The following is a 22,237-nucleotide window of genomic DNA, read 5'->3' on the forward strand; positions in this document are numbered from 1 at the left end:
GGTAGTTTGGTCACATTAACTAACAAGTGCTGTACCTGGTTACAATCACAATTTCCTCCCGCCAATCAGCTAACTGCAAACACAACCCTGGTATCTGAATGCCAGATTCTTTTTTTGCATCAATTCAGTTTAAAACAGCCAGCAGGCAAAAACTTGGGCTTCAAAATTGGATGGCTGCTGGTTCAAAGCAATAAAAAGGTCAGCAGAATAACCACATGCGCCACACAAACAATCCCTTTATATCTGTTATATCAAAAAGTGCATTTTAATGTCGAATCAAACACTACACTGTTTGGTAACTCAAAGGTTTCTTCGTCTTGGTAAAATGTAGCCGTGGCATGAGTGATCAAGTACTCTTTGCTGTCCTCTAGAGGGCAGCACTTACAGTGCAGACAAGTGCAGCAGTCAGTACCTGCCTGTGCTGCAGCCACTTCGCTTCGAGGCTGTGGTTAGAGTGCTTTTAGCACACCTCTCATTCCACTTGAAGTCTCGCTTCAGGAAAACAACATAAATGTAATATATAAAATTAAAAAAACTATCACAAAGATGTATTGTGCTCCCTTGGAACAACAGTGAATTTTAAACAGACTGATTCAGCCTCCCACTGCATCAACTCGGCAGCCATTTTGACAAAGGTCATTTCTATATAATACCGTGAGGCTGAATAACACTGAAGCACAAGTCCCTCTGGGTTTATGGGCTTATTGTTATGACAGGCAGTTAGCTGAGCATACAATATGGAAACCAGCCACTCATTAAAAGTTTGAAAAAAACAACATTTCAAGCATTCCTAAATATATCTGTGAAAATATGTAAACAAGCATGCATTTGATCATTAAAATAAAAGCCTGAATGAGGCGTTTGTTAGCACCCCCTACTTTAAAACAAACAAAATCACCTTGTGTGGAGCTCAATTCTTAATTAACTCAGGTACTGTGACACTACATCAAAAAACTTTCTGATCATGCTGTATGTAAGACTACTTTTGATGACTGTGAGGGGCCTTAAGTTTCTGAATTAAGCGCTCCAGCAGTAAGCTGTTCTGTTTTGAAACTGCTCTCATATCAGTCTCATTGCAGATGGCGGAGTGCTTGCTTTGATTTGTCAAGACTGTGCTGAAATTTTCATCTCCTCCTTCTCTTTCAAAACACCATCTGCCACTCTGTAAATTCAACTCAATTAAAAACAAAAGCTGAAGCAGAGGAGGGCCGCACACTGATCTAATAATCATGACATGCATCTTCGGTTACGATGCTGGAGACCAAGACCGCTGCGCTGTTTTCCACCACTGACATGGATCTCGTAAATTGCGGGTCCCCTGTTGAATTGACCCCTGAAAATAGACGAAAAGTACCCAGACTACTGCATCCCAGTGCTTCCAGGAAGATTCAAGGTCAAGCAGGGTTTATTGAGTGTTTACAACCCTTGGAGGCAGTGCCTGTGCTCTGATAAAGTGTGGCTGTTGTTCAAACATGGACTATGGTAACAGGCGTCCCTCCATAAAATTCTATTAATCAATGGGTGGAAAATCTGAGAGCATCTCTTGTTCTGAACCCTATCATGTCTCCTCCCTTCCTCTGGCTTATTATGAAACACACTGAAGCCATGCCAGCAGGGGTGGCTCTGCCCAGACTCCTGCAGGAGAGGCGGCGCAGTGGAGGGCTGTAGGGGCCCTGTGCGCGGGAACTATCGAAAAGGTGAGCCCCCTGGCCACAGGAACAGCTCCAATTCCTCCACACGCCTTTTCTTTTTGATAGCGCATCCAGGAGTAACGAGGGGAAGGAGCCCATTCTGCGGCGTCACCGGAGTTCGTCTAAAGCACAATTGCAGTGTACAACACTTCAGGGCTGGACATACCAATAAAGTTAGATATATAGCTGTAGAACACAATGTTCAAATCATACAATACACATGTCAGATCACACGGAGAATAATATGCTCAAGTTTGGTCACCACTTCACCAAAAAAAAAGCTTTTGCTGTTCCGCAAATAAAACAATGAAGGAAAGAGCAGACAGCCAGAATGCCAGACCTAGGGCAGTTTAAAGGTCCAGGACCCAATTCTAGTATTCAAGAATTCATCAGGCTCTTCTTACACAAAGGGTTGTGGGAGCATGGAACAAGCTGCTCAGCCATGTTGCTCAAGCCGATACTCTGGCTTCCTTCAAGAAATGTCAGGATGAGATGGACAGATAACTGACCTACTGGCAACTTAACAAGCTAGGTGGGACAAATGCCTTCCTGTGATACATTACTCATGTCCCTCTGCTGCTAAAAGAAACAATCATAATTCATATACACATCTTTTACAAGCAAAGAAACATGTAAAGTTATAGGATACCTGTATTTTTTTTGTTTTGTATTTTGTTTGCCTCTCTGTTCAGTTTCTGTCACAGGTCAGCAATTCTCAGGACATTGCTTTAAGAATCTCAGGTGTACAGGAACATTTCCAATTGGGTGTTTTCTTTTTAACTGACTTAAAGCTACATATGAAGAAAGAATGGGTTTATATTAAGGGTTCATATCCCTGAGTTTTATTAAACGACGTGAAACCCAAGCAGTGCTTTGCCTCTCTGCAGTAGCACGTGTGCTCCTCCCAGATCCCAGACTGGTGCCAGCGAGCAGCTGTGACACGATCGGAGGACCCTGCTTGGCTAGCAGACATTAGCAAGACCTCTGATCTGCCGTCCAGTCCCTGCCAACCATGGGTAACTGGCAAATAAAGCAAATGGAAATCATTAAGTTCGTATATCCTGACACAAGCCTGACATTGTTGATACGGAGAAGATAGCTAAAGATCGTTTTATTTAGTTTTCCTGCTTAAGACAACTATTTAGCCTGTGAAGTGGAGTATGCCAAAGAGGCTTTTGGGACAGCGCTTTTGCGATTGTCCTTTCTGTGCTCAGCAGAAAGCGAGCCGGTTTACTCAGGCACATAAAGGTTAGATCTCCATATTACACAATGATACCAATCTGATTGCTGAGGTATGAAAGTGTAACTTGCAGAACAGGTGTACTGGAAATGCTCCAGCACTACTTACCATTACTCGGGACACTGCTGAGCAAATAACACTCACCGAGAATCACGCCACAGGGCAACAGAGCCTCAGTGCACAGCGGCGTTCAGATCTCAACACAAGACGCCCATGAGGAGCAACAGAGATGACACATTTCCCATTGTATCCTTTACAAATTTTTAATCACTGATATTTTTTCTTTTCCTTCCAGTGTAACTCTGGCCACTTTTAAAAACTCAAAGAAAAGCCTATCCTTTCTCTGAAGGTTTAAATGTATGTTTATTTTTTTATTTTATTTGGTCAATTTGGTCAAGTGTTGTACAGCACGTTTGAGTGCTTTTTTTAAAGAGTTGATAAATGAAATGCAATAATACTGAGGACTACAGGGTATGCTTTATTATGTCACCTTCAAGCAGAATAGTTTATTCTATGGTTTTCCTGAGATTAAACCCTTCCTTTTTACCTGTTAAGCTTAAAAACATGAGATATTAAACACATTCACTGCTCAAATTTTAACAATATAAGCTTGAAATATAATACTTGAAAATGGAAGTTACTTATTATAGTATGTATATATTATAGTATGTATATATATACTTATTATAGAAGTTATAGTATGTTTCCTTCCAGAAAAACACAATTTGCCACTCTTAAGTCTGGGTTTGACGTCTAAAAGCAGCCTTTAACTGTGAAGGGTACTGAGAATGCCACATCCCTAACTCTTCTCTCCAATGCATTTATTCACCAACACAATGCTCTGGAAACCATAATGATTCTTAAACATCATCACTTTGTCTCAAACAAGCTAAAAAAACTAACATTTATAATAAAAGTACTGATGAAATTTGAGGAGAACTTGAAAGCACATAACATGACTCTAACAGCCAAGTAAAACCAGACTAATTTTTCCAGTTTCCTTCAGTGCCAGTGAATGCCTACCTCCAGGAACTGTAGAAAGTCTTTTTTAAACAAACAAATTGATTTTTCCACATGCGGGATCAAGCAAGACTCCTGCCATGTTGATGAGGGTACAGGGTGCTTTCTCCGAGAGTTTACACCTATGCTGTGTTCGGCACATAATAAAGGGGGTTAAAGATCAAGAGGACTCTCATTTCCAATGGCTGAGGTTACAAATCACTCCTGCAGTCTAGCTGCTTCCCAAACGTCCAGTTTCTGTGTCTGTTTTTTTAGATGTCAAGTCAGAACTAAGCAGGGAGAACACATCCATAGTCCTCTCTGTGGCAGGACTGAAGTTATATACTCCTGTGATGCCATGTCTTTATGTTCCAAGGAATCAAGCGGATAAAAAGATGTTAACATGTGCTGTCGATTCCTCTGAAATCTGAGTAGTGTAGTTATCATATTATACCAACAGAAATAAAAAGTACATCTTACAGTTTTGCTAGACAGGGTAGTTCTCACATGCCACAAAACTGAAACTACAATCCTTTTAACTTATTTAAGTTGACAAGCGCTAAATTAAAACAGCATGCAAACTCAGTTGCTCAGTACCTCAAGGAATCTCTAGCTGTCCATGAAAATTTTAAATGACAGAGTGCAATCTTTCATACCTATAGCTGTTTCCACTACACCTCAGTACAATACATTTGCTGCGTCTGTTCAATTCTGTGCTATTATGCCCCCAGAACTACACTAGTCACTTTAACAACACTCAAAAACCTGCAACTTCCATTCCTTTACAAGAACACGATCCTCTGCTGAGCATTTGTGGTTTGGAATAAAAGAAATGTCTCACAAATCATGTCAGTCATAATTGGATCAGTTTTTTTAAAATGCACAAAAAAAACCTTAAAATGCCAAGATCGCTACATATTTTCCTCTTAATACTAGAGCCATTCAAAAAACACATAAGGGACTCTGTTACAGCCTGTACAGTGAAGGGTTTTTCAGAGCCAGACACCCAGGAAACAGTATCACCCATCTTGACTCCTACACCAGTTTTATGAAGTGATTTTCTACTTCTATATAAAAACAGTCACACCCAAGACCTGAACACCTGACTAAGGACTTTGGCTCAGAAAACTGAAGTCAGATATTTTAGATAAAAGAACCTCAGGTAACTCTTGCTGAATAATCAGAGTATGGGCTGATGTGGTGCATGGCAAAAGAAACCCAATGCCAAAGTCCAGATCCACTGCTGAACCAGTCTTAGTGAACAGACACTGTGATTAGAGCAGCTGCTGCTGGGTTTCAGGCTGTCCCAGCTGGCAACACTACTAGTCAGCTAAATTTAAGGAACGTAAAAAAAAACTGAAGGGGGGGAGTGTTCCAACCAGACAACCATAATTCACCCAAACAGCGAGGTTAGAACAGTGTAGACATAAGCAGAACAGAGAGAACAATAACAAAAATAACCGTATGCCTTCAGCTATGACGTTCGTATTTGTAAATGCTAATTTAATCCAATACAGACGTTTCACATCATCTAAACAGCAATCAAATCACCTACGAAAAATGACCAGAAGATATCAGCATGTCTTCTTAATGACAGCAAGTGATAATGATGCCACATTACAGCCCTGCCTCGAACAAGCACAAGGTAAGAGGGCTCTTCTTCAAGGTAAGACCACTCTTCTCGGTACGGGCCGATTATTGGGCAGTTCACACAGTCATTGTCCACTCCCTGGTGCCTGCAATGTGCGGCCTGTTTCCATTTCCACACTCATCGCCATCTGAAAAGGATCACTCCCGTGTGGAGTAAATGTACACTCCTGTGTAGAAGAAATGATGTCACATAGATTTCATGGTGCAAAAGGCTAAGAAAATGCTGGGCTGAGGGAAAAAAAGTCTAAATGTATGTTAATCTTTATGAAATTAATGAAAGCTTGACAAGAAGGATGGGGTCTCGACTGAGAGAATAGCTGTGCTCCCCAGCTGAATACCCAGCAGTGTGCCATCTTACCTGGGAGCAATACGAACACCCCAACACTATAATACACACACCTACACCAATCACTGTTATAATGCTGAGCAGGTTTGACAAATCTAACAACGTAATTTAAGCTTTATTAACTTTCATCTTGCTGAATTTTATAACCTTTATGTTGAGGTAAACAATTTTTGTTTTTCATTGTGGGGTGGCTGATTTAATCTTGACCCCAAAAGGCTTGCAGTGCCACTGCAAATGTTTCATGTGATTGCTTGTTAATGCTCCATTTGTCAGCAAACATGCTGTTGTGCAACACCAGTCAGAATCCATTTATCCTTATCCGAGATTAATCAACAAAAAGGGGAAAAAAATCAAACAGGCTCTCAAACTCTCTAGATGCCCTCTTCACCTGATTACAAAGACACTTCAATGTCAGGGACAGTTCCATGTCGAAGCACAATATAGACTGTAAATGTTCTCTCTTGGTTTTTTATCTGACTGATTCCAGTATCTCCTCTGCCTCTTTCAGAATAAACCTTCTCATTACAATTTCATGATTTTACTCCTATAAGGATAGACGGAGGTACAGGTCAAGCATGTTTGATTCACTGGCCTTCAGATCATTTGACTTGCCTGGCAGACAACACAGGTTGTAGAGCAAAATAAACAGATAACCTCCAACTCCAACATCCCAACACGGCCAGGGTAGGTACACCTTGCACATTCCTTTTCTGGTTGATCTTTTAGCACCAGTAATCGAGTGAGACTCCGATTTACAGATTTGACGTATGCTGAACTCGGCGACATCTCATGCAATGAATAACAAAAGTCGTCCAAAGACCGAACTATCTCGAACGTCATTTGATTAATAAGCAGAGGCCATGAGCAGATTCCCCAGTGGACTGTTTAAGTGGGTCACGATGTGCTACAATTTAGAATGTGTTCAAATGTATGCTTTAAAGGAAAAGGCAGAAGTCAAAATGAAAACACTAAAATCTACATGAAGGAATTTAGCTGATTTAGGCATTTGCATCTCCCAGGGACGTGGCTCTGCTTCTTATAGAAACGCTGTCCAACAGTCACACAATGAACAGTTTAATACCTTGAGTTTTACTTTTATCTAAGAGTCAAGTACAGGCTTGCCTGGGAAGCTCAAAAAGCTTCCAAAACCTGCTCCACCCAAAAGCCTAATTCCTAGCAGTATTTCCATTCCACTTACTCTGACACACAACCTCCACTCTTCTGATACAGGCTTTCAAAAAGCAGCATGTCTGACACGCCCTCAACACAGGAAGGCCAGCATGGTATCATGGTGGCTCACGCCTGTAGCCTCTTCAGGTCAAACCTGGCCCTTAGCTCCAGTGTGGAGTTTGCATGTTCTCCCCACATTCATCTGGGTTTCTACTGGGTGCTTCTACCTCAATGGCGGAGGTGGTTTGACTGACCACTCTATCGCCCACCTGGGGGGTGCACCTCCCATGAGTGAGATAGCTAGTTTGCACTTGCCATTCTTTGCCCAGGAGCAGGGTGGTGTTGGCCCATCTCCACTGCAAACAAACCTGGTAATGGCACTGCACAGCCAGCCCGCTGTATGTATTCTTGAAAAATGAGTCACCACTCCTGGGGCTCTGCGTGCATATTATACTTGCAGAACCGCAGATGCAGGTTGCGAAAAACCTGCAGTAATGACTGGGTGATACAGCTCAACCCACTGTATGATCTCAAGCAGTCCCCTTGATAGGACTCCCCTCCTCTCACTTTGCAAATATGAGAAAGGGAGAGGAGGCAGTGTGTTTAGCTGTGAATTCCCAGCCTACTCTCACAAGTCAAGGCTGGGAGGGATCTCATCCTGCCCTGTTGGGGAATCTCCCTGCACTGTGCTGGGTAAGTCGTGTGTCAGCATCACGAGGAAAACCACTCTTCCAGATTGAGCTCCCCTCCCTGGGTGAATCAATAAGGCATGAGTGGGGAGACACGGGGGCGAGCAGAGTGGCAGCGCACGCCCACACCGCCTGCACTAATCCGGGACTGCAGATGAGACCGCCAGCCCTGCTGCTCTCTCATTAACAAGCCCGTGCAGTCAGCCAATCACTTATATAATCATCTCCTGTAACAATCCGTGGAAATGACTGTATTACATCCCCAGGGAACACGGAGCGCAATTTCAAGCCTCGGCTCTCTCTTAAAAGACGGCTGGGGGAAGAGTTTTCCCCTGCTCCGGTACAGCAGGCGTAACACGGCGGGCAGTGGTGCCAAAGGGAGAGAGCAATGAATGCTGTTAGAAGGCAACTGCTCCAAAAAGAATGTCATGGGACGTGCCCCGGCGATTTGAGAAAATTGCATTGCCTACTTTGCACCTGACACCTTGTTCAATGAAAACCTGCCATGTCATCTCACAGGGTTGCCGGTGGCGAGGTACTTACCAGGACTCAAAAACAGCCCCCGATTGCGACGAGAGAGTTTATACCCCTGCAGTTTAATGTGCCCTTATGCAAGATATCTTTTAAGTCAACAGCAACTCTTCCATTTTGAAAGTTTCAAAGGAACAAGGGACCTCTCAACTCATTATGTTAAGTGTGCTGAGCTTTGTAGGAGAACCCTGATGAGTAATGAATTTGCAACAACTTCAATAATAAAGTGAAAATAAATCAAGGAAAACAGGAGCACTTTACCTCTCTGAAAACTGTTTCAATTTACATAGGCATGACAACCTGTTTCTGTTTCACATCAGAGTGCAATTTTCAGATCAAAGCTTATAAACCACAGACAAAGCTCTTCCAAAACTATACGAGAGCCCTGCAAAAGCATGCACTGATGTCAAGATGCATCTCATGTTCCGGTACAGTAACAGCCCAATGGAAAAGTAATATGCACTTCCGACAAGAGTCTAAGTTTAGCATCCCTATCCGGAAACTGTCTTGCCATTTTCTAGGCAAAAGCATTTCTTCACTGTCCACTATACCGCCAATTTCTAACTTATCGATTCCCGGGTGCCATCTGATACCCGTACTCAACAGGAATCCTGAACATGCACTCAAACGCAGAGTTTTAACCGTTTTAATGGCAAATGATTAATCACAGCGACAGGCTTTTGAGTTATAATTCACGGCACTGTCCCTGGCCACCTCACTGAGTTACAGTGCAGATTTTACATCATGAAGAAAAGCTCCCCCTTTGTGTATACCTCTGCATTATCCTGCAGTAACACTGTGGAGTCAAACTAGATAAGGGGATTCCTCCCCTCAGGCTTTCCCTTTGTTCCTGGTCTTAATGCTGAGCATGAAGACTGAACGGATCTGATCACCTGCCTCAAGCACATCCCTAATCTTATCCTTCACTAATGTTGAAGGCAGAATGACGCTATCCCGAATCCAGAGTCTGGCCCAGCCGCTGTGAAGAAGCAGGTCTTCGATGTTCGCACCTTCACGGAGAGGCCGAGTCACAGTGAACCGCAGGATCCCACAGGGCTGGGAGACATGCACTCTGGAATGGGATCAGTTTACCTCGTCTGGAATGGGAAGCAGGCTGCTGCTGGTGAAGGCGGCCCAGGCCTCTAAATAATTGATCAGTTTCCGCTCAGATAGAAGAGGAGCCGCAGCCTGCTTGGGCGTTCCTCTGGTGCTCGCATCCCTGAGATCTCCTCATCCTGACAAGCCTTTTGTCCAACTGTAAAGAAAACCTATAGGGGACATCTATGTTCGTGCCAAACAGTCAGTGCACCACTCCACAAAACAGTTAACTATTCCTTCTCAAAGGCCCTGAATTTAATATTGCAATATTGCACACAATTTAAAAATGCAGTCACAATTTATGGCAATGTGGTCACAAATAATCCATTATTTACTGAAAACTGTCGTGAAATCTTCACAGTGGGGCGTAGATACTCTTGAACTGCTCCAGTAGATGCTCAGCTATATAAATAAGAACTCTAAAGGTCAAATGAGAATTTGTTATCTTTTCACTTATCTATTTAAAGATATCTTATCTATATAAAGGAACACATGAAAAAAAATGTATATGGGGATCCTATGGGCCATACGAGGCAGTGGAAAAGAAACAGAAGGTGAGTTTTTACACTTGTTTCACTTGTGTTAATTTTGGCAAACCATTACCCAAAAAGGCAAGAGGTTTAATATTAAAAAAGGGTGGGGAAAAGAATTCTGAAAAATATATAAATGTAATGGAGACCACGTGCATGCTGAATACACCTCACTGAGAAGTCATGAGATAATTTTTCAAATTTGTTTTCCAGGCCTGCTTCACAGGGTATTCATAATCCTAGACACACTATACAACCACTTGTGTATACATTGGAGTCTCCGTGTTTTATATGGGTCAACAATGCCTTTACCGTGGTAAAAACAACAACGAAACGTGGTGTACTAACTCTGCACTTTCATTACTTTTTTGCCATAAAAGGTAGTATGCGATGCTCACTGATGACTAATTTTATCATTGTACACGTGGATCACAGTTCTAGTTGAAATCGGGAACAGGCTTTGACATTTCGAAAGCAAAGGTAATAAATAGGGAAATATAAAACAATATAAGAAATACCAGTTTTAGTTTTCTGCTTTGAAAATAAGAGTTGACTAAAGAGAACATTCAATTAAGGATCTCACTTCTACCACTCTCTATGTGGGGAAAAAAGGGCATCTAATTGGTGATTGATTAGATTGATTTAGATCGTCCAATTCTGCTTCTCCTGTCTGGTCCCAGTGTCAGTCCTGGGTCAGAAGCAGATATTTACTGGAAACACATCTGAAATAAGTCCACTTAAAGATTCAGAAAAGTGTTTGATGGGGTCTGAACTTTTCAAGCTTGTGATATCCCTATTTCTTTCCAAAAGTAGAATATAGAATTATTCCAGCCCTTTTATACCCAATTACACAATTCCAAAACCGCCCATCCAGACACTTTATTATGCTGCCTTTATGTGGGCGATTTACGAGCTATTCCCAGCAGCCAAGGGACAGCTCATCTGATTTCTGCAATGCAAATCAGCAGAGCTTCTGTGTCAAGCTGAGGACAGTTAAGGATGTTCCAGGGACTTTTATCTCTGTGTTGCTGAGGGGTTAAAATGGGAGTCCTCAGTGCCTGTGATGAACCTCGGGATCCTACATTCCGTGCTGGCGCTTTTACTGACAGCCCCCAGGAGCACCTGCCCTACCACTGTTAGAAGGTGTGTTTTTTGTAATTTCATGAAAACCCTTTCCACAATGTAAACTGCAAAAGGGCCAGATCGGACCTTGGGAATGTCTGTAGCTTGGTCAAATTAAAGAGGAGAATTACAGCAGCATCCTTTCGACATAATCCTCCACAGAGGAAATACAACTGGCAGCATCACGCAAGATCAAACAGGTGTCTAATCTGTACGGCAGCAAACTCACAGGAAACAAAAATCACGATTTCAAGCTGTTGTCCGGCGACAATGCCAGCTAGTATTTGCATCTTTCCCATGTTCACAGTGTTACTGGGAACAGTGCAAACAAACTGTATCGGAGTAATAGAGGGAAAGGTGTTTATATCTGTGAAATCAACCGCTAAGGGGTCTGCAAGGCAGCTAGACCCATGGACTGTGGATCTACATTATCCTGTTACCTCATCCCATTGCAAGTATCCTGTTACTGTTACTCAAGAAAAAAAAGGCATGCGATACAACATATAATAAAAACCAGGCATATTTTCATACACTTGGCATAAATAATTACAAATTCAGTTGTAATTCACATGAAGCCTGCAGTGTCTATTCTGCAGCTGAAAACCTAAGGGGGCTTTTCACTTGAAAATACACTACGCGACACTCATCCTCTGCTGAACTAATCAATCGTTACAGAGGGCAAGCGAGACTCTAATGCAGCTTCGGCTTGGTGGCACATTTGGCAGACTCCATCCATCCTTCATCTTCCACCCAGCAACCTGTCTGTTCCTGGTAGGGGTCACTGCAATCCAGAGTCTGTCCTGGACGGGAGAGCAATCCACAATCCTTGGTAAAGCACAGCAACAACTTCCACACTTAATACCCTAGCCAGCGTGTATTTGGAAGATGAACGGATATGATGCAGCTGGAGAAAATCCATGCAAACTCCATAAACAATGTCCAGAATCAAACCCAGGACCACAGAGCTGTGAGACAGGAGCGCTAACCTCCATGCCGCCACGCAGCGACTTCCATCCCACTAAAACCAAACCGCTATCCAGTTCTAGTAAAAGCAGTTTTCCTTGCCATACCATATTTTGAGCATTTTTGGACATAAAAACAGACACAGTTTCACCAGCTCCAAACACCAGAATAAAACCACTGTGCCTCAGAGCCATCAAACTCCCCCCCGAGCCACATCCACCCTAACAACATCCCTTGTTGGGCCCAATGTCTTCAGAACTGTGCAATAAGCCACTTGATTTGAAATCGTGCTTGGCACATTGTAGGGCTTTGAAAGATCAAATGCAGTCACATGTAATGAATTTCTCTTGGCTTCTACTATGCCATTTTTGAATACAAAATATTTATGCCTACAGATATTTATTTTACTGTCTTGGGGGAGCTGAAAGAAACAAATTGGATTAAACGGGTTCTGGTTTCCTCCAGTTGTGCTGATCACAAACATGTCAGTAGACATTATAAGATAAAAATACGAAACATTGTATTTTAGGCTCAAAAGAGGAACAGGAAAGACGTGTTCATAACAGGTATTCATTGAATGATCTCTTTACTCACCACATACACTGACATTAATATTAGAAACTCATGTTTTGAATCATTTAATAGCAACCAAGACTTAAAAAGGACTGTGGAGAGATGAAAAAAGGAAATGGAGATACATCTATATCATGGCAAATTCACTGTTCCTTATTTTTTCATTTTCCATACTACAATCGGTATGTTTTACAACACACAAGCACACCAACAACTTTACAAATGCTTCCTTCTAATTTAAGAGCAGTATGTGCTTAACATTCTCAGCCTAAAATGATAGAATTTATGGTCCTTTGAGAGAATTATAAAAGTGTCTTTAATGAACAACAGCACAAACATCCTGTCAACTTCAAGCGTTCAATCACAAAATATGGGGCAAAACCATAGCAAAGACCCACAGGGCCTCATTCAAAAAATATTTAGTCCCACGCAATGTAGAAATTCAGGAAAGAAAGGCTATTATCTCAGTTTTGCATTAATCTCTCTGTCGTCTGTTGAACACAGAAATCCCACTGGACACTCACAAGTGAAAAAAGCAAGTGAGCCTTCAATTCACTCGTACAAAACAAAAGAAAAACAGAACTTTATGAAGTCAAACTTAAAACAATGGAATCACAGGATACGGCGCAGACAGCTGGGATACCAAGAGCACAACGCTGTGTTTTTAGGACAGAAGAAGCTGAATTGAAGAAGAAGTGGGAGGATGTCAACCCAGTGGACTTCTTCAAAATGAGCAGGGAAAAACTAATCAGGGGGCGCGACTGGAAACTATGGGGCAGTGCAGAGAAAAACCAAGAACAGGAAGCACTTCTTTACCAAAACAGTGGTGGGAATGTGCAACAAGCGACCCAGTCGTGCTGCTGACATCAATACCCTGGTTTCTTTGAAGAAACGGTTAGATGAGAGACTCGGACCAATTAACTGCTAAAGACCCAACGGGCTTAGCCTTCTGTTCTTATGAGTCAAAGTAGGGTAGCTCATCTTTTTCTCCTGGCAAGTGTAGTGGAGCTGGTGTGGGCACGGTGACATCAGCGCCCTCCCTGCGCGTAGCAGGGCCCTCAGCCGCCTGGGCTGGGGGAGGTCTCCTTTAGCTCGCTCGGCTGGCTCCCTGTGGCGTTACGCCGGAGACCCGGGGTCGCGCCCAGGTGTAGCGGGACGGACCGGTGGGGTGGAGCGGCGAGGGCACGAGCCCGCGCGGAAGCGCGACGCTCACACAAGCAGCGCTGATTGCGAGGCTCTGTTTAATTCCCCCTCCGGGTTGGTTTGCAATGATTCCAATCACATGGTGCAAGTGTTGCTGAAAGTCTTTCAGGTCCCTGTGAAATAAAATTCCCCGCACATTGCAGGTGGACCTTAGAACTGCTGTGCTTGCATGTCACATTTCAGAGAGAAAGGCTAGGTGACACAAGAAGGCCGGTGAGCTCTCACCTGTACTTCCCAGCTGTTTGTAGAACCTGTATTCCAAATGTAGCTGCGGTGCTCTGGATTTGATTGGTTCCTGGAAAAATAAATAAAAAAATAACCAGTCCACCTTCGACTTCCAAATTCCTAGGCAGCTGTTACACACTGATGTTTACTTATTAGAGTCACTCCTAAAAGAAATAGTCCAATTTTCATTCTGGCAATTTTCCTTCTTGTGCTTGGAAAGGCTCAGTTCAGGGCACCTCCTGAGGGAGGTCTGAGTTTCTGACAGCGGCCCCTCAGGCAAACTACCACAATCACATCAAGAACGTGAAACTGCTAAGTGGGAAACGAATCCCATTTCTGGTTTTCTAATCCCTCTCTGCTAGCTCAGCGTGGAGGGGGAATGAGGCAGGGGAGCATTCCAAGCATGCTGCTTCAGGGAAGGAGCTGAAGCAATTGTCCCTATTGTGGTAAAAAAGGTTGATCCAGCACTTGTGAAATGACAAAAATGAACAAATATGAACATTGTGAGTTTTTTTTTACTTTACCTGCTGAAATGCTGTGCAAATAAAATTGTCACCTCCCAGAACAGGTCTTGTCACCCTGGTCATGGAGAGCTACAATCCAGCAGGTTTTAAACTGGGATTTATGGCAAATGTAATCTCAACGTGCAGCAAGACCTTGCCTAGCAACTGGTACATCAAAGGACCATTGCCTGGCACGGTGATAAGTCTATTCTTTACATCCTTGCCTGGTACCTCAGCAATACCCATCCAGGCTTCAGCACTTCCTATAGTCTATCTTGTCAGTGTGTTGCAGATGCTTTTCAAACACATACGCACAGCTACCCTTACATACCCACAGGTACTGCTTTCTGCAGTGCTTACTATACAGGTTGCAAAGTAGGACGAGTATTACAGGGTTTTCTGCTTCAGTGATGGTCTGTTTGTCTTCGAAACATGTGTTTGCAAAATGTGAAAGTATACCACATCCGAATAGAACTTAATGTTTTTAAAAACAACAGCGAAGGCTTTTTTAGTGTTTTGGTGATACTGGGAAGTGACTTTACTGTAAAAGGGAGCAATTAAGTATATCATAAGAAATGTAATGCAGTTAGAAGCATTTCAGTCCTTTTATAAAGTCTCCTTTGTTATTATGGAGAGCCTCACATAGGATTTTATATCATTAGATTTTATATCAACCTTCACTCTTCTAATTCTGGTCACCTATCTGTCCCCCAAGCCCATCTACACTCTAGGGGTGACAGGGCCTTTTCCTGTTAAGCCCCAGAGCTCAGGAACTCTCTGCCCAAGGATATCAGAGAGTCACCTTGTTTAAACTCCTTCAAATCCAGACTCAAAACCTTCTTCTTCAGAAGGGCCTTTATTAAACTAGTTCTGTTCTTTACCCCTCTGCTCCTACTGTATTTAGTACCACCTTCTACTGTCTCCAATCTGTGTATTCTCATTGTGTTTATCTCGTGTCCATTTTTTATTTTTATTGTAGTTGTCATCATTCTCTAAAGCTCTTTGAGAGGCCACCTTTAAAGGCGCTATGGAAAATAAAGTTTATTATTATTGGGGTTCAAAACATCCTCCATTGAAGGTCACTCAATAAAAAGCTCATGCACTGCTGTTCAAAAGATTTAAACATTTTGCAGGGGTCTGCTCTTTTCACTCAAATTTCATTCTTAAAACAGAAATGCAATTCTATGGCTATCTTCCAGTAAAATTATAGCCATTGGTTTTAAGGTAACCGTTAATCCTGATAGATCTCTATTTTTGTGGTACAACAATTACGGTTTTTACTTTTTTGATGGACAGAGAGGAACAAATCGTGCTAATAACAGGGAAATCCCAACAATGAGTCAATTAATTTGACTGGTAAATGCGATGGATTAGCTACTACTGTACACTCGTATGGGCTGTTCATGTGTAGTCACATTGAGTTGCTCCCAGGAATGGGATCAATTCCGGTTTTTCAATTCCAATTCCTTTTTGTACATTCACGGCATCGGTTTGAAGTGGGAACTGAAATTGAATATCTGGAACCGACCCCCCAACCCTTCTAGCTCCTGCTGTTTTGGGTGCAACCCATACCAGACACGCCCCACTGCAGAGCCCTAACCTGAAGTTCTTAATGGAGCACACTGAAAAAGCCGCAGTAACGAAAAATTGTCCAGACAAGATAAGATACAGGGACTGAAAATTAAGGCAGGATTCACTTCCCAAGAGTGGCAATCCAGACTTTACCTCAGCATTTTGTCACAGGGAGTCTCCGCTCCTGAATCACACACTGTGATGCTGCACAAGCTGTGTGGTGGACTGATGCTGGCCAAACGTCAGCTCACACACTGCGAGTTAACAGACTGGCCTGCTTAGGAAGGCTTTGCTCTGCTGCTCTGATCTTGACTGTCGTCTGATGCTCACATTAAATTTGAGCTCTGGGAAACACTGTCAATCTTTTGTCAAATCAAATGAGCAACTCTGTGGCTCATAAATAGTAACTGGTTATTATTATTTATTCTGTTTGTAATGAACTGTCTACATTGTGTGGTGTGTTGTCTGTTGTACTGTGTATGTCCCAAGAGATCGGTACAAATAAGAATTCCAATGTACATGTACATAAGGCAATAAACTCCTTCTCTACTCTACCCCTAAAGAAACAGCCCATCTGATACAGCTGCCTTTTTTTTCTTTACACGTTTGAGCTATGCAATTATCCAGACACTATCTGTAGAAACGCTGCTTTAGCATGGTCTTTGAACCTCTTAAATGGTATCATTTGTTTCAAAATGAAAGAAGTTGGAAAGGAGCAAAATACTGCACAAGCTGCAAATTTAAACATTTAATACTAAAGTGATATACTGTAGGTTGTAAGCAACCTAAAATCCATTAAAATCCAAAAGCAACCCAAATCCATTAAATAGACAAGGTTGGATTTTTAAGGTCAGTGAACCTAAACAGCCGCAAATGTTCCAGCACCCTTTGCCAGTAAAACCAAAATGCAATACCTGTCAAATAACAATTCTGATTCTTGCACACTTAAAGCCAGGTTACTTGAGAGAAACTTTAGCATACCTTTTTTCAAAACTACGATGCAGCTGTGAATAGAATCATTACACTGTATTTGAGGGGTACTGCTAAGAATGATTTAAAAGAACTACAGGGACACCTGTACAAACTTGGATTTTGACGGCAGACTAAATGCAGGCTTTTATTTTAAGAGTATTTTGTGTATTAAAGCAGTCTGGAGATCATCCCAGAAGCATGCTGCACACAGCTGGTCTACACTCCGGACGAGAGGCCAAGCCATCGCAGGGCACACCCAAACATGAACACACACACAAGGACAAATTAGTAAGCATGTGTTAATGGTGTGAGGAAACTGAAGCACCTGGAAAAACTAAGGACCTGGGAGACCATGCAAACTCCACACAGAAAGTGCTTGGAATCAAACCCAAGATCTAATAGTTAAGTTCCAGGGCACTGTTATGGAAACATGATGCGAAATTAAGAAAAAAAATGAATTAAAACAAAAATGGGCAGGTTTTACGCAAGCAAAACACAGAATTCTTAAAAGAAGTCTAAGAATGCTGCTACTTACCAATTTGATGGCTACGTATTCATTGGTGTAAAGATTTTTCCCTAGAAAAGAAAAGAGACATGAATCAAACAACTCTTGGTGTGACTCTATCTTCCAGTCTTACTGGGACACAGTACCCAAAAAGTTTAAGCAAGTCTGAAGTTCTCAGTGGCAATAGTAATAAAGTACATGTCTTTAACAGAAAACCCCTTTTTCTGTATGTACCTGGGGCGGGGATGTGGGAAACATGCAAAAAGGACATTCTCTTCAAGACAAAAATAATCCAATGTAAATCTCAAGTTCTACCTCAACCTCAACTGATGTCAAAATGGGCTTAAACTATCAATGGCTGCCAGGATAGATTAAAGTAAACGACAGAATCATCCAGACACCGTCTCTGCTCCAAAATATTTAACACTTGTCAATGTTTACTCACTGCAGCTGTTGGTATAAAATGGAGTTTATTAATCAGATCCACAACTGTGCAGTAATTTAGAACTGAGAATCAGCCCACAAATCAGTACAACTGAAAATTAAAAACCTTGGCATACCGGGCAAAATATCTTCATGTGCCACCTCTAGCAGGAGAACTATGGGCTGCTGACCCCTGTTGTAGCAAGTACACTCCTAACAGTCAAATAAACCTACGCAGAAAATTGTACCAGGCCTGCTGTGGATGAATATTTCCATCCTCCCAATCTAACCAGAACCCCTCTGTTGTTTTTAATAAAGGTGACAGCTTAATCATCGCCCAGTACTGAATCGGTGGACTCTTGAGGTGTGCTACCAGCGTGTGTGTGTTTGGAACAGCAGCCCGAGAAAGCTCTTGCTTTCTTTAGCATTCATCCTTCCAGCTTTGGCAATGAACCTGTGAGGAAAAAATAAAAAGGCAGCCTCCAGGTTGAAGAAATGTGGCTCTCGACAGCAGCAGCGCTTGAGCGCGCAGCAGTGTCAGATAAGGACAACACGCCGAACGGAAACAGGGACTAAACCATATTGACCACACTACTGAATCGAAGTCCTGTCTTTTTACAAGAGACAATCTTGGGTTTTCCTCCCCTTTATGAACTCACCTAGAAAACACTTCACTAAGGTCAGCACAACACAGTGGGCTGTCTCAGCCTTTTTGTGGAAGCTCCAACAAATATGGAATAAAAATATAAAATAAATCAACAGAGAAGAAGCAATCTATTGCTATATTTTCCCACCTGGTGCATTTTTATAGTAGCAATATCTCACAATTTATGCTACACAGGCTGTTCTAAGGTCCTGACACGGCCACACAAAACTGTAGGCTATTTCTCTCTACACACACAAAACAGGGTATTTACCCTTATAGACAAAATGCTTGCTTTGTCAACCTCATATCTCCAGTCTTGCACTGCTCTGCACCATATTCTGAAGGATGAAGTGGGAATTTAAAGATATCTGTTCTGTAACCTTTCAAGCATTGTGATGCGAGAATGAGAGCGAGGGCCGCAAGCAGACAGCTTAAATATGACCTCTTCGCAGGAGAACCACTGGCATTCTACACAACGAGGACGTGTGTGCCAAGAGCAATGCAAGGTGTGTTTGTGAAAAAGTAAAACACCCCATGCACCATTATAAAGCTAGACCAGGCAGACACACGGCAGTGAAACAAGGGATAAAACCCAGAAATACTCAATACTTTTGACCTTGGCAGTCGGGGATCCTGGTCATTGAAATTGCTCTCTGTGTTCCATTTAGGATCTTATCCTCGAAGGCCAGCCCAAGCCCTGCAGCTTCAAAAACGAACCCCCCGAAAAACATCATTTAGACACCAGCAAACTCATTACAGCAAAAAACAACAGATTCTCCATCACAAAATCCTATTTCAGAGAGGCACTCCGTTTCCAGCAAATTAAGTGCCGTGCATCTGTAGACCAATATTTGGCAGCCTCTCATCTCTGGGGCTGCGGATTACCATATAAATTACCTCAGGTTCACTTTGGCGATTTATAAATTAATCAGTTCCCCAACTGAAATACAGCTGCGGTGCTGTGCACTGGCAGCAGAGCCATCTATAATTCTCTTTCTTTTGTCGTCTCCTCTGTCGCCCCACGCAGACGCCAAGCCGGGCGCACACCAGCCAGAAGGAATGTGCGTCCATTCACAGGCTGTGGAAAGTGAGGTAGATGATTTTTTTTCTCCAAGGAATAAGCTCAGCTTACTGCACGTTTCTAGAGATGATTTACAGAGCAAATCGATCCTTACTTCCACGTCTGAATCCAGCGGCTGCCTGACGTGATTTGAAAGGCTGTCGGATCTATACTGCCGAAGCATTAAGGACTGATGGCTTCAAGCTAAAGGCCAAAAAATGTGGAAAAACTGAGAAGCATGCTAACAAATTAATATGCTAGGTTTCTGTCATACAAACAGGGTTGCAGTTCTTACTTTTCAGTGTACATGAATAGAAACACAGCCAAAACTGGCTGCTCTTTTCAGCATGGAATAAATCTGTACTAGATCCTTATAAACACTACTGTCCAACTGGGATTGCAGTAAACCCCAATAAACTCCTGGCAGTGCTGTAAGCATAAGAACAGTTTGTTTGAATTAAACATGGATTAATCTGAGGAAGTACTTTTAAAACCTAAAACAAGGTACTTCCTTACCCAAAGGGTTGCGGGAGTATGGAACAGACTACTCAGCCACGTTGTTGAAGCCCATACCCTTCTTCTTTCATGAGAAAGCTGGATGAGATCCTTGTATCAATTAAAATGACATTTGTAATCTCGTGCACTTAAACAATCAAAAATGTAATAAATGTATCGACTTTCGGCCTGGGAAATGTATCTGAGCTTTCCTTTTCTCTCAAGAGTCAGGGCTGTTGTGCTCTTGAATCGGTAAGTGGAAGAAGACCAAGTGGAGGATGTGAACCAGCCTTGTACGCATTGACACCTTGCTCCTCCACTCTTTCGGAGCACAGCGGGCCGGCACTCACCCAGCTTCAGCTCGCCGAAGTTGCCACAGCCGATCTTTTTGCCCACGCGGAAGTTGGGTCCCACCATGAGCACCCCGGAGGACGCGGTGGAGCTGGAGGGCCGGCTGTGGCCGCTCCGCCCCTGCGTCACCTTGCTGCTCCTCTGCGGCCGCTCCGACTCCTTCTCCCGGCTGGGGTGATCCATGGTTTGCCCTTTGCCAACCCAGTGCCAGCTGCTGAATAGTCCCGAGCGCCGGAAAGCAGACCACACCTGTGCCCGGGGCAGGAGCTCAGGCACGCAGAACACTCATTGGACAGGGCTGGCCGCCCCCGGACCCTGTCCCCACCCCCACCCCGCGGGCCCTCTCTTCAGCACGCAGCAGGGACACTCACTGCAGGAGCCCACATTGGCTCACGAGTAGGGGAAGTGCTCACAGCTTGACACCTGAAAGACAGCAAGGTGACAGAACAAGAAAAGGGAACTTGTTAGCTCATCAATGTCATAGAACTTCTCAGCTATTTATATCTACTTAAGTCGGTCAGGGCTCTAGCACTCAAGACCCAGATTCTTGCAGGGTTAAAAGACATCTACTTGATGGCCCTGTGGCTCTCCAGGATAAATTCTCAATCCCTAATTTGAATCACTCGTTTATATTCATAGTATGTTAAGTATCTTGAAGTTACTTTAGTTTTCAAAAAGTGATGAAAGCAAGTGGTTCAGTTATTGGGCTGATTCGGCACAGGACACGGGCCCCTCCGCACGGATCTCGGAACGCCCCGGGACACCAGCCCCTCCGCACGGATCTCGGAACGCCCCGGGACACCGGCCCCTCCGCACGGATCTCGGAATGCCGCGGGACACCGGCCCCTCCGCACGGATCTCGGAACGCCGCGGGACACCGGCCCCTCCGCACGGATCTCGGAATGCCGCGGGACACCGGCCCCTCCGCACGGATCTCGGAACGCCGTGGGACACCGGCCCCTCCGCACGGATCTCGGAACGCCGCGGGACACCGGCCCCTCCGCACGGATCTCGGAATGCCGCGGGACACCGGCCCCTCCGCACGGATCTCGGACCGGCCAAGTCACAGACAGTTTACTACGTCTTCTCACGGGTTCCTAACTTTACAGAGCTTTTAAGAAAAGGTGCCGAACTCTTGTCTATTGATGGAAGGTATACAGCACTAGATGGGAAACCAGTAGTTTGTGTGTTCAAACTAATGACTAATTTTTTAGGCATCCAAGACTATGGTCACAATATTGTTTTCTCCAACTGGGAGGAAAACCATATATTCGTCTACTTACATCTTAGTAGCAAACATACTTTCAAATGGCTAAAAATACACCAAGCACCTCAGCTTATACTCAAAAAGTGGAACAAGTGAATCCTATTTTTGTGCACTTTTAGCAGAAATCCGATACTCCGGGAGATGCCTACTGATCGGTGCACTAACACTGATCCACGGTACTCTGGGGCTGAAGCAAAACAGCTGATTTTCAGTAGCCTGTCAATTATGAATATTGTTTTTTCCACATTTCAGTCTAATCCCCCAAGGTGTGTAGAACCTTTTCTTTGCTTCTACCTGGCTCTTATTTTAACAAAGTGTAAGCACCACACGCTTGTTTGTCAGTTTCTGTCTGTACGGCAAGAACAGTTCAGCAGCATGATTTGGAATTGTTCTAAAAACGTTGCCATGATAAA

General features: G+C 43.3%; 1 protein-coding gene across 4 annotated transcripts in view; it reads right to left on the bottom strand.

Moving 5' to 3' along the window:
- Window positions 1–22,237, bottom strand: part of csnk1g1 (casein kinase 1, gamma 1) — a 67,606-nt gene that overhangs the window by 29,484 nt on the left and 15,885 nt on the right. For all 4 annotated transcript variants that reach the window (XM_088922369.1, XM_088922370.1, XM_088922366.1 and 1 more), the window contains 3 exons: window positions 20,557–20,980; window positions 17,613–17,653; window positions 14,031–14,100 (listed from right to left, as the gene is read on the bottom strand). In XM_088922369.1, coding sequence (XP_088778495.1) covers window positions 14,031–14,100; window positions 17,613–17,653; window positions 20,557–20,740 — 295 coding nt within the window. In that variant the 5' untranslated portion in view covers window positions 20,741–20,980. The remainder of the gene's footprint in view (window positions 1–14,030; window positions 14,101–17,612; window positions 17,654–20,556; window positions 20,981–22,237) is intronic.

This window comes from Atractosteus spatula, chromosome 7 (assembly GCF_055471065.1).
Source record: "Atractosteus spatula isolate fAtrSpa1 chromosome 7, fAtrSpa1.hap1, whole genome shotgun sequence".
NCBI classification, from domain to species: Eukaryota; Metazoa; Chordata; class Actinopteri; order Semionotiformes; family Lepisosteidae; genus Atractosteus; species Atractosteus spatula.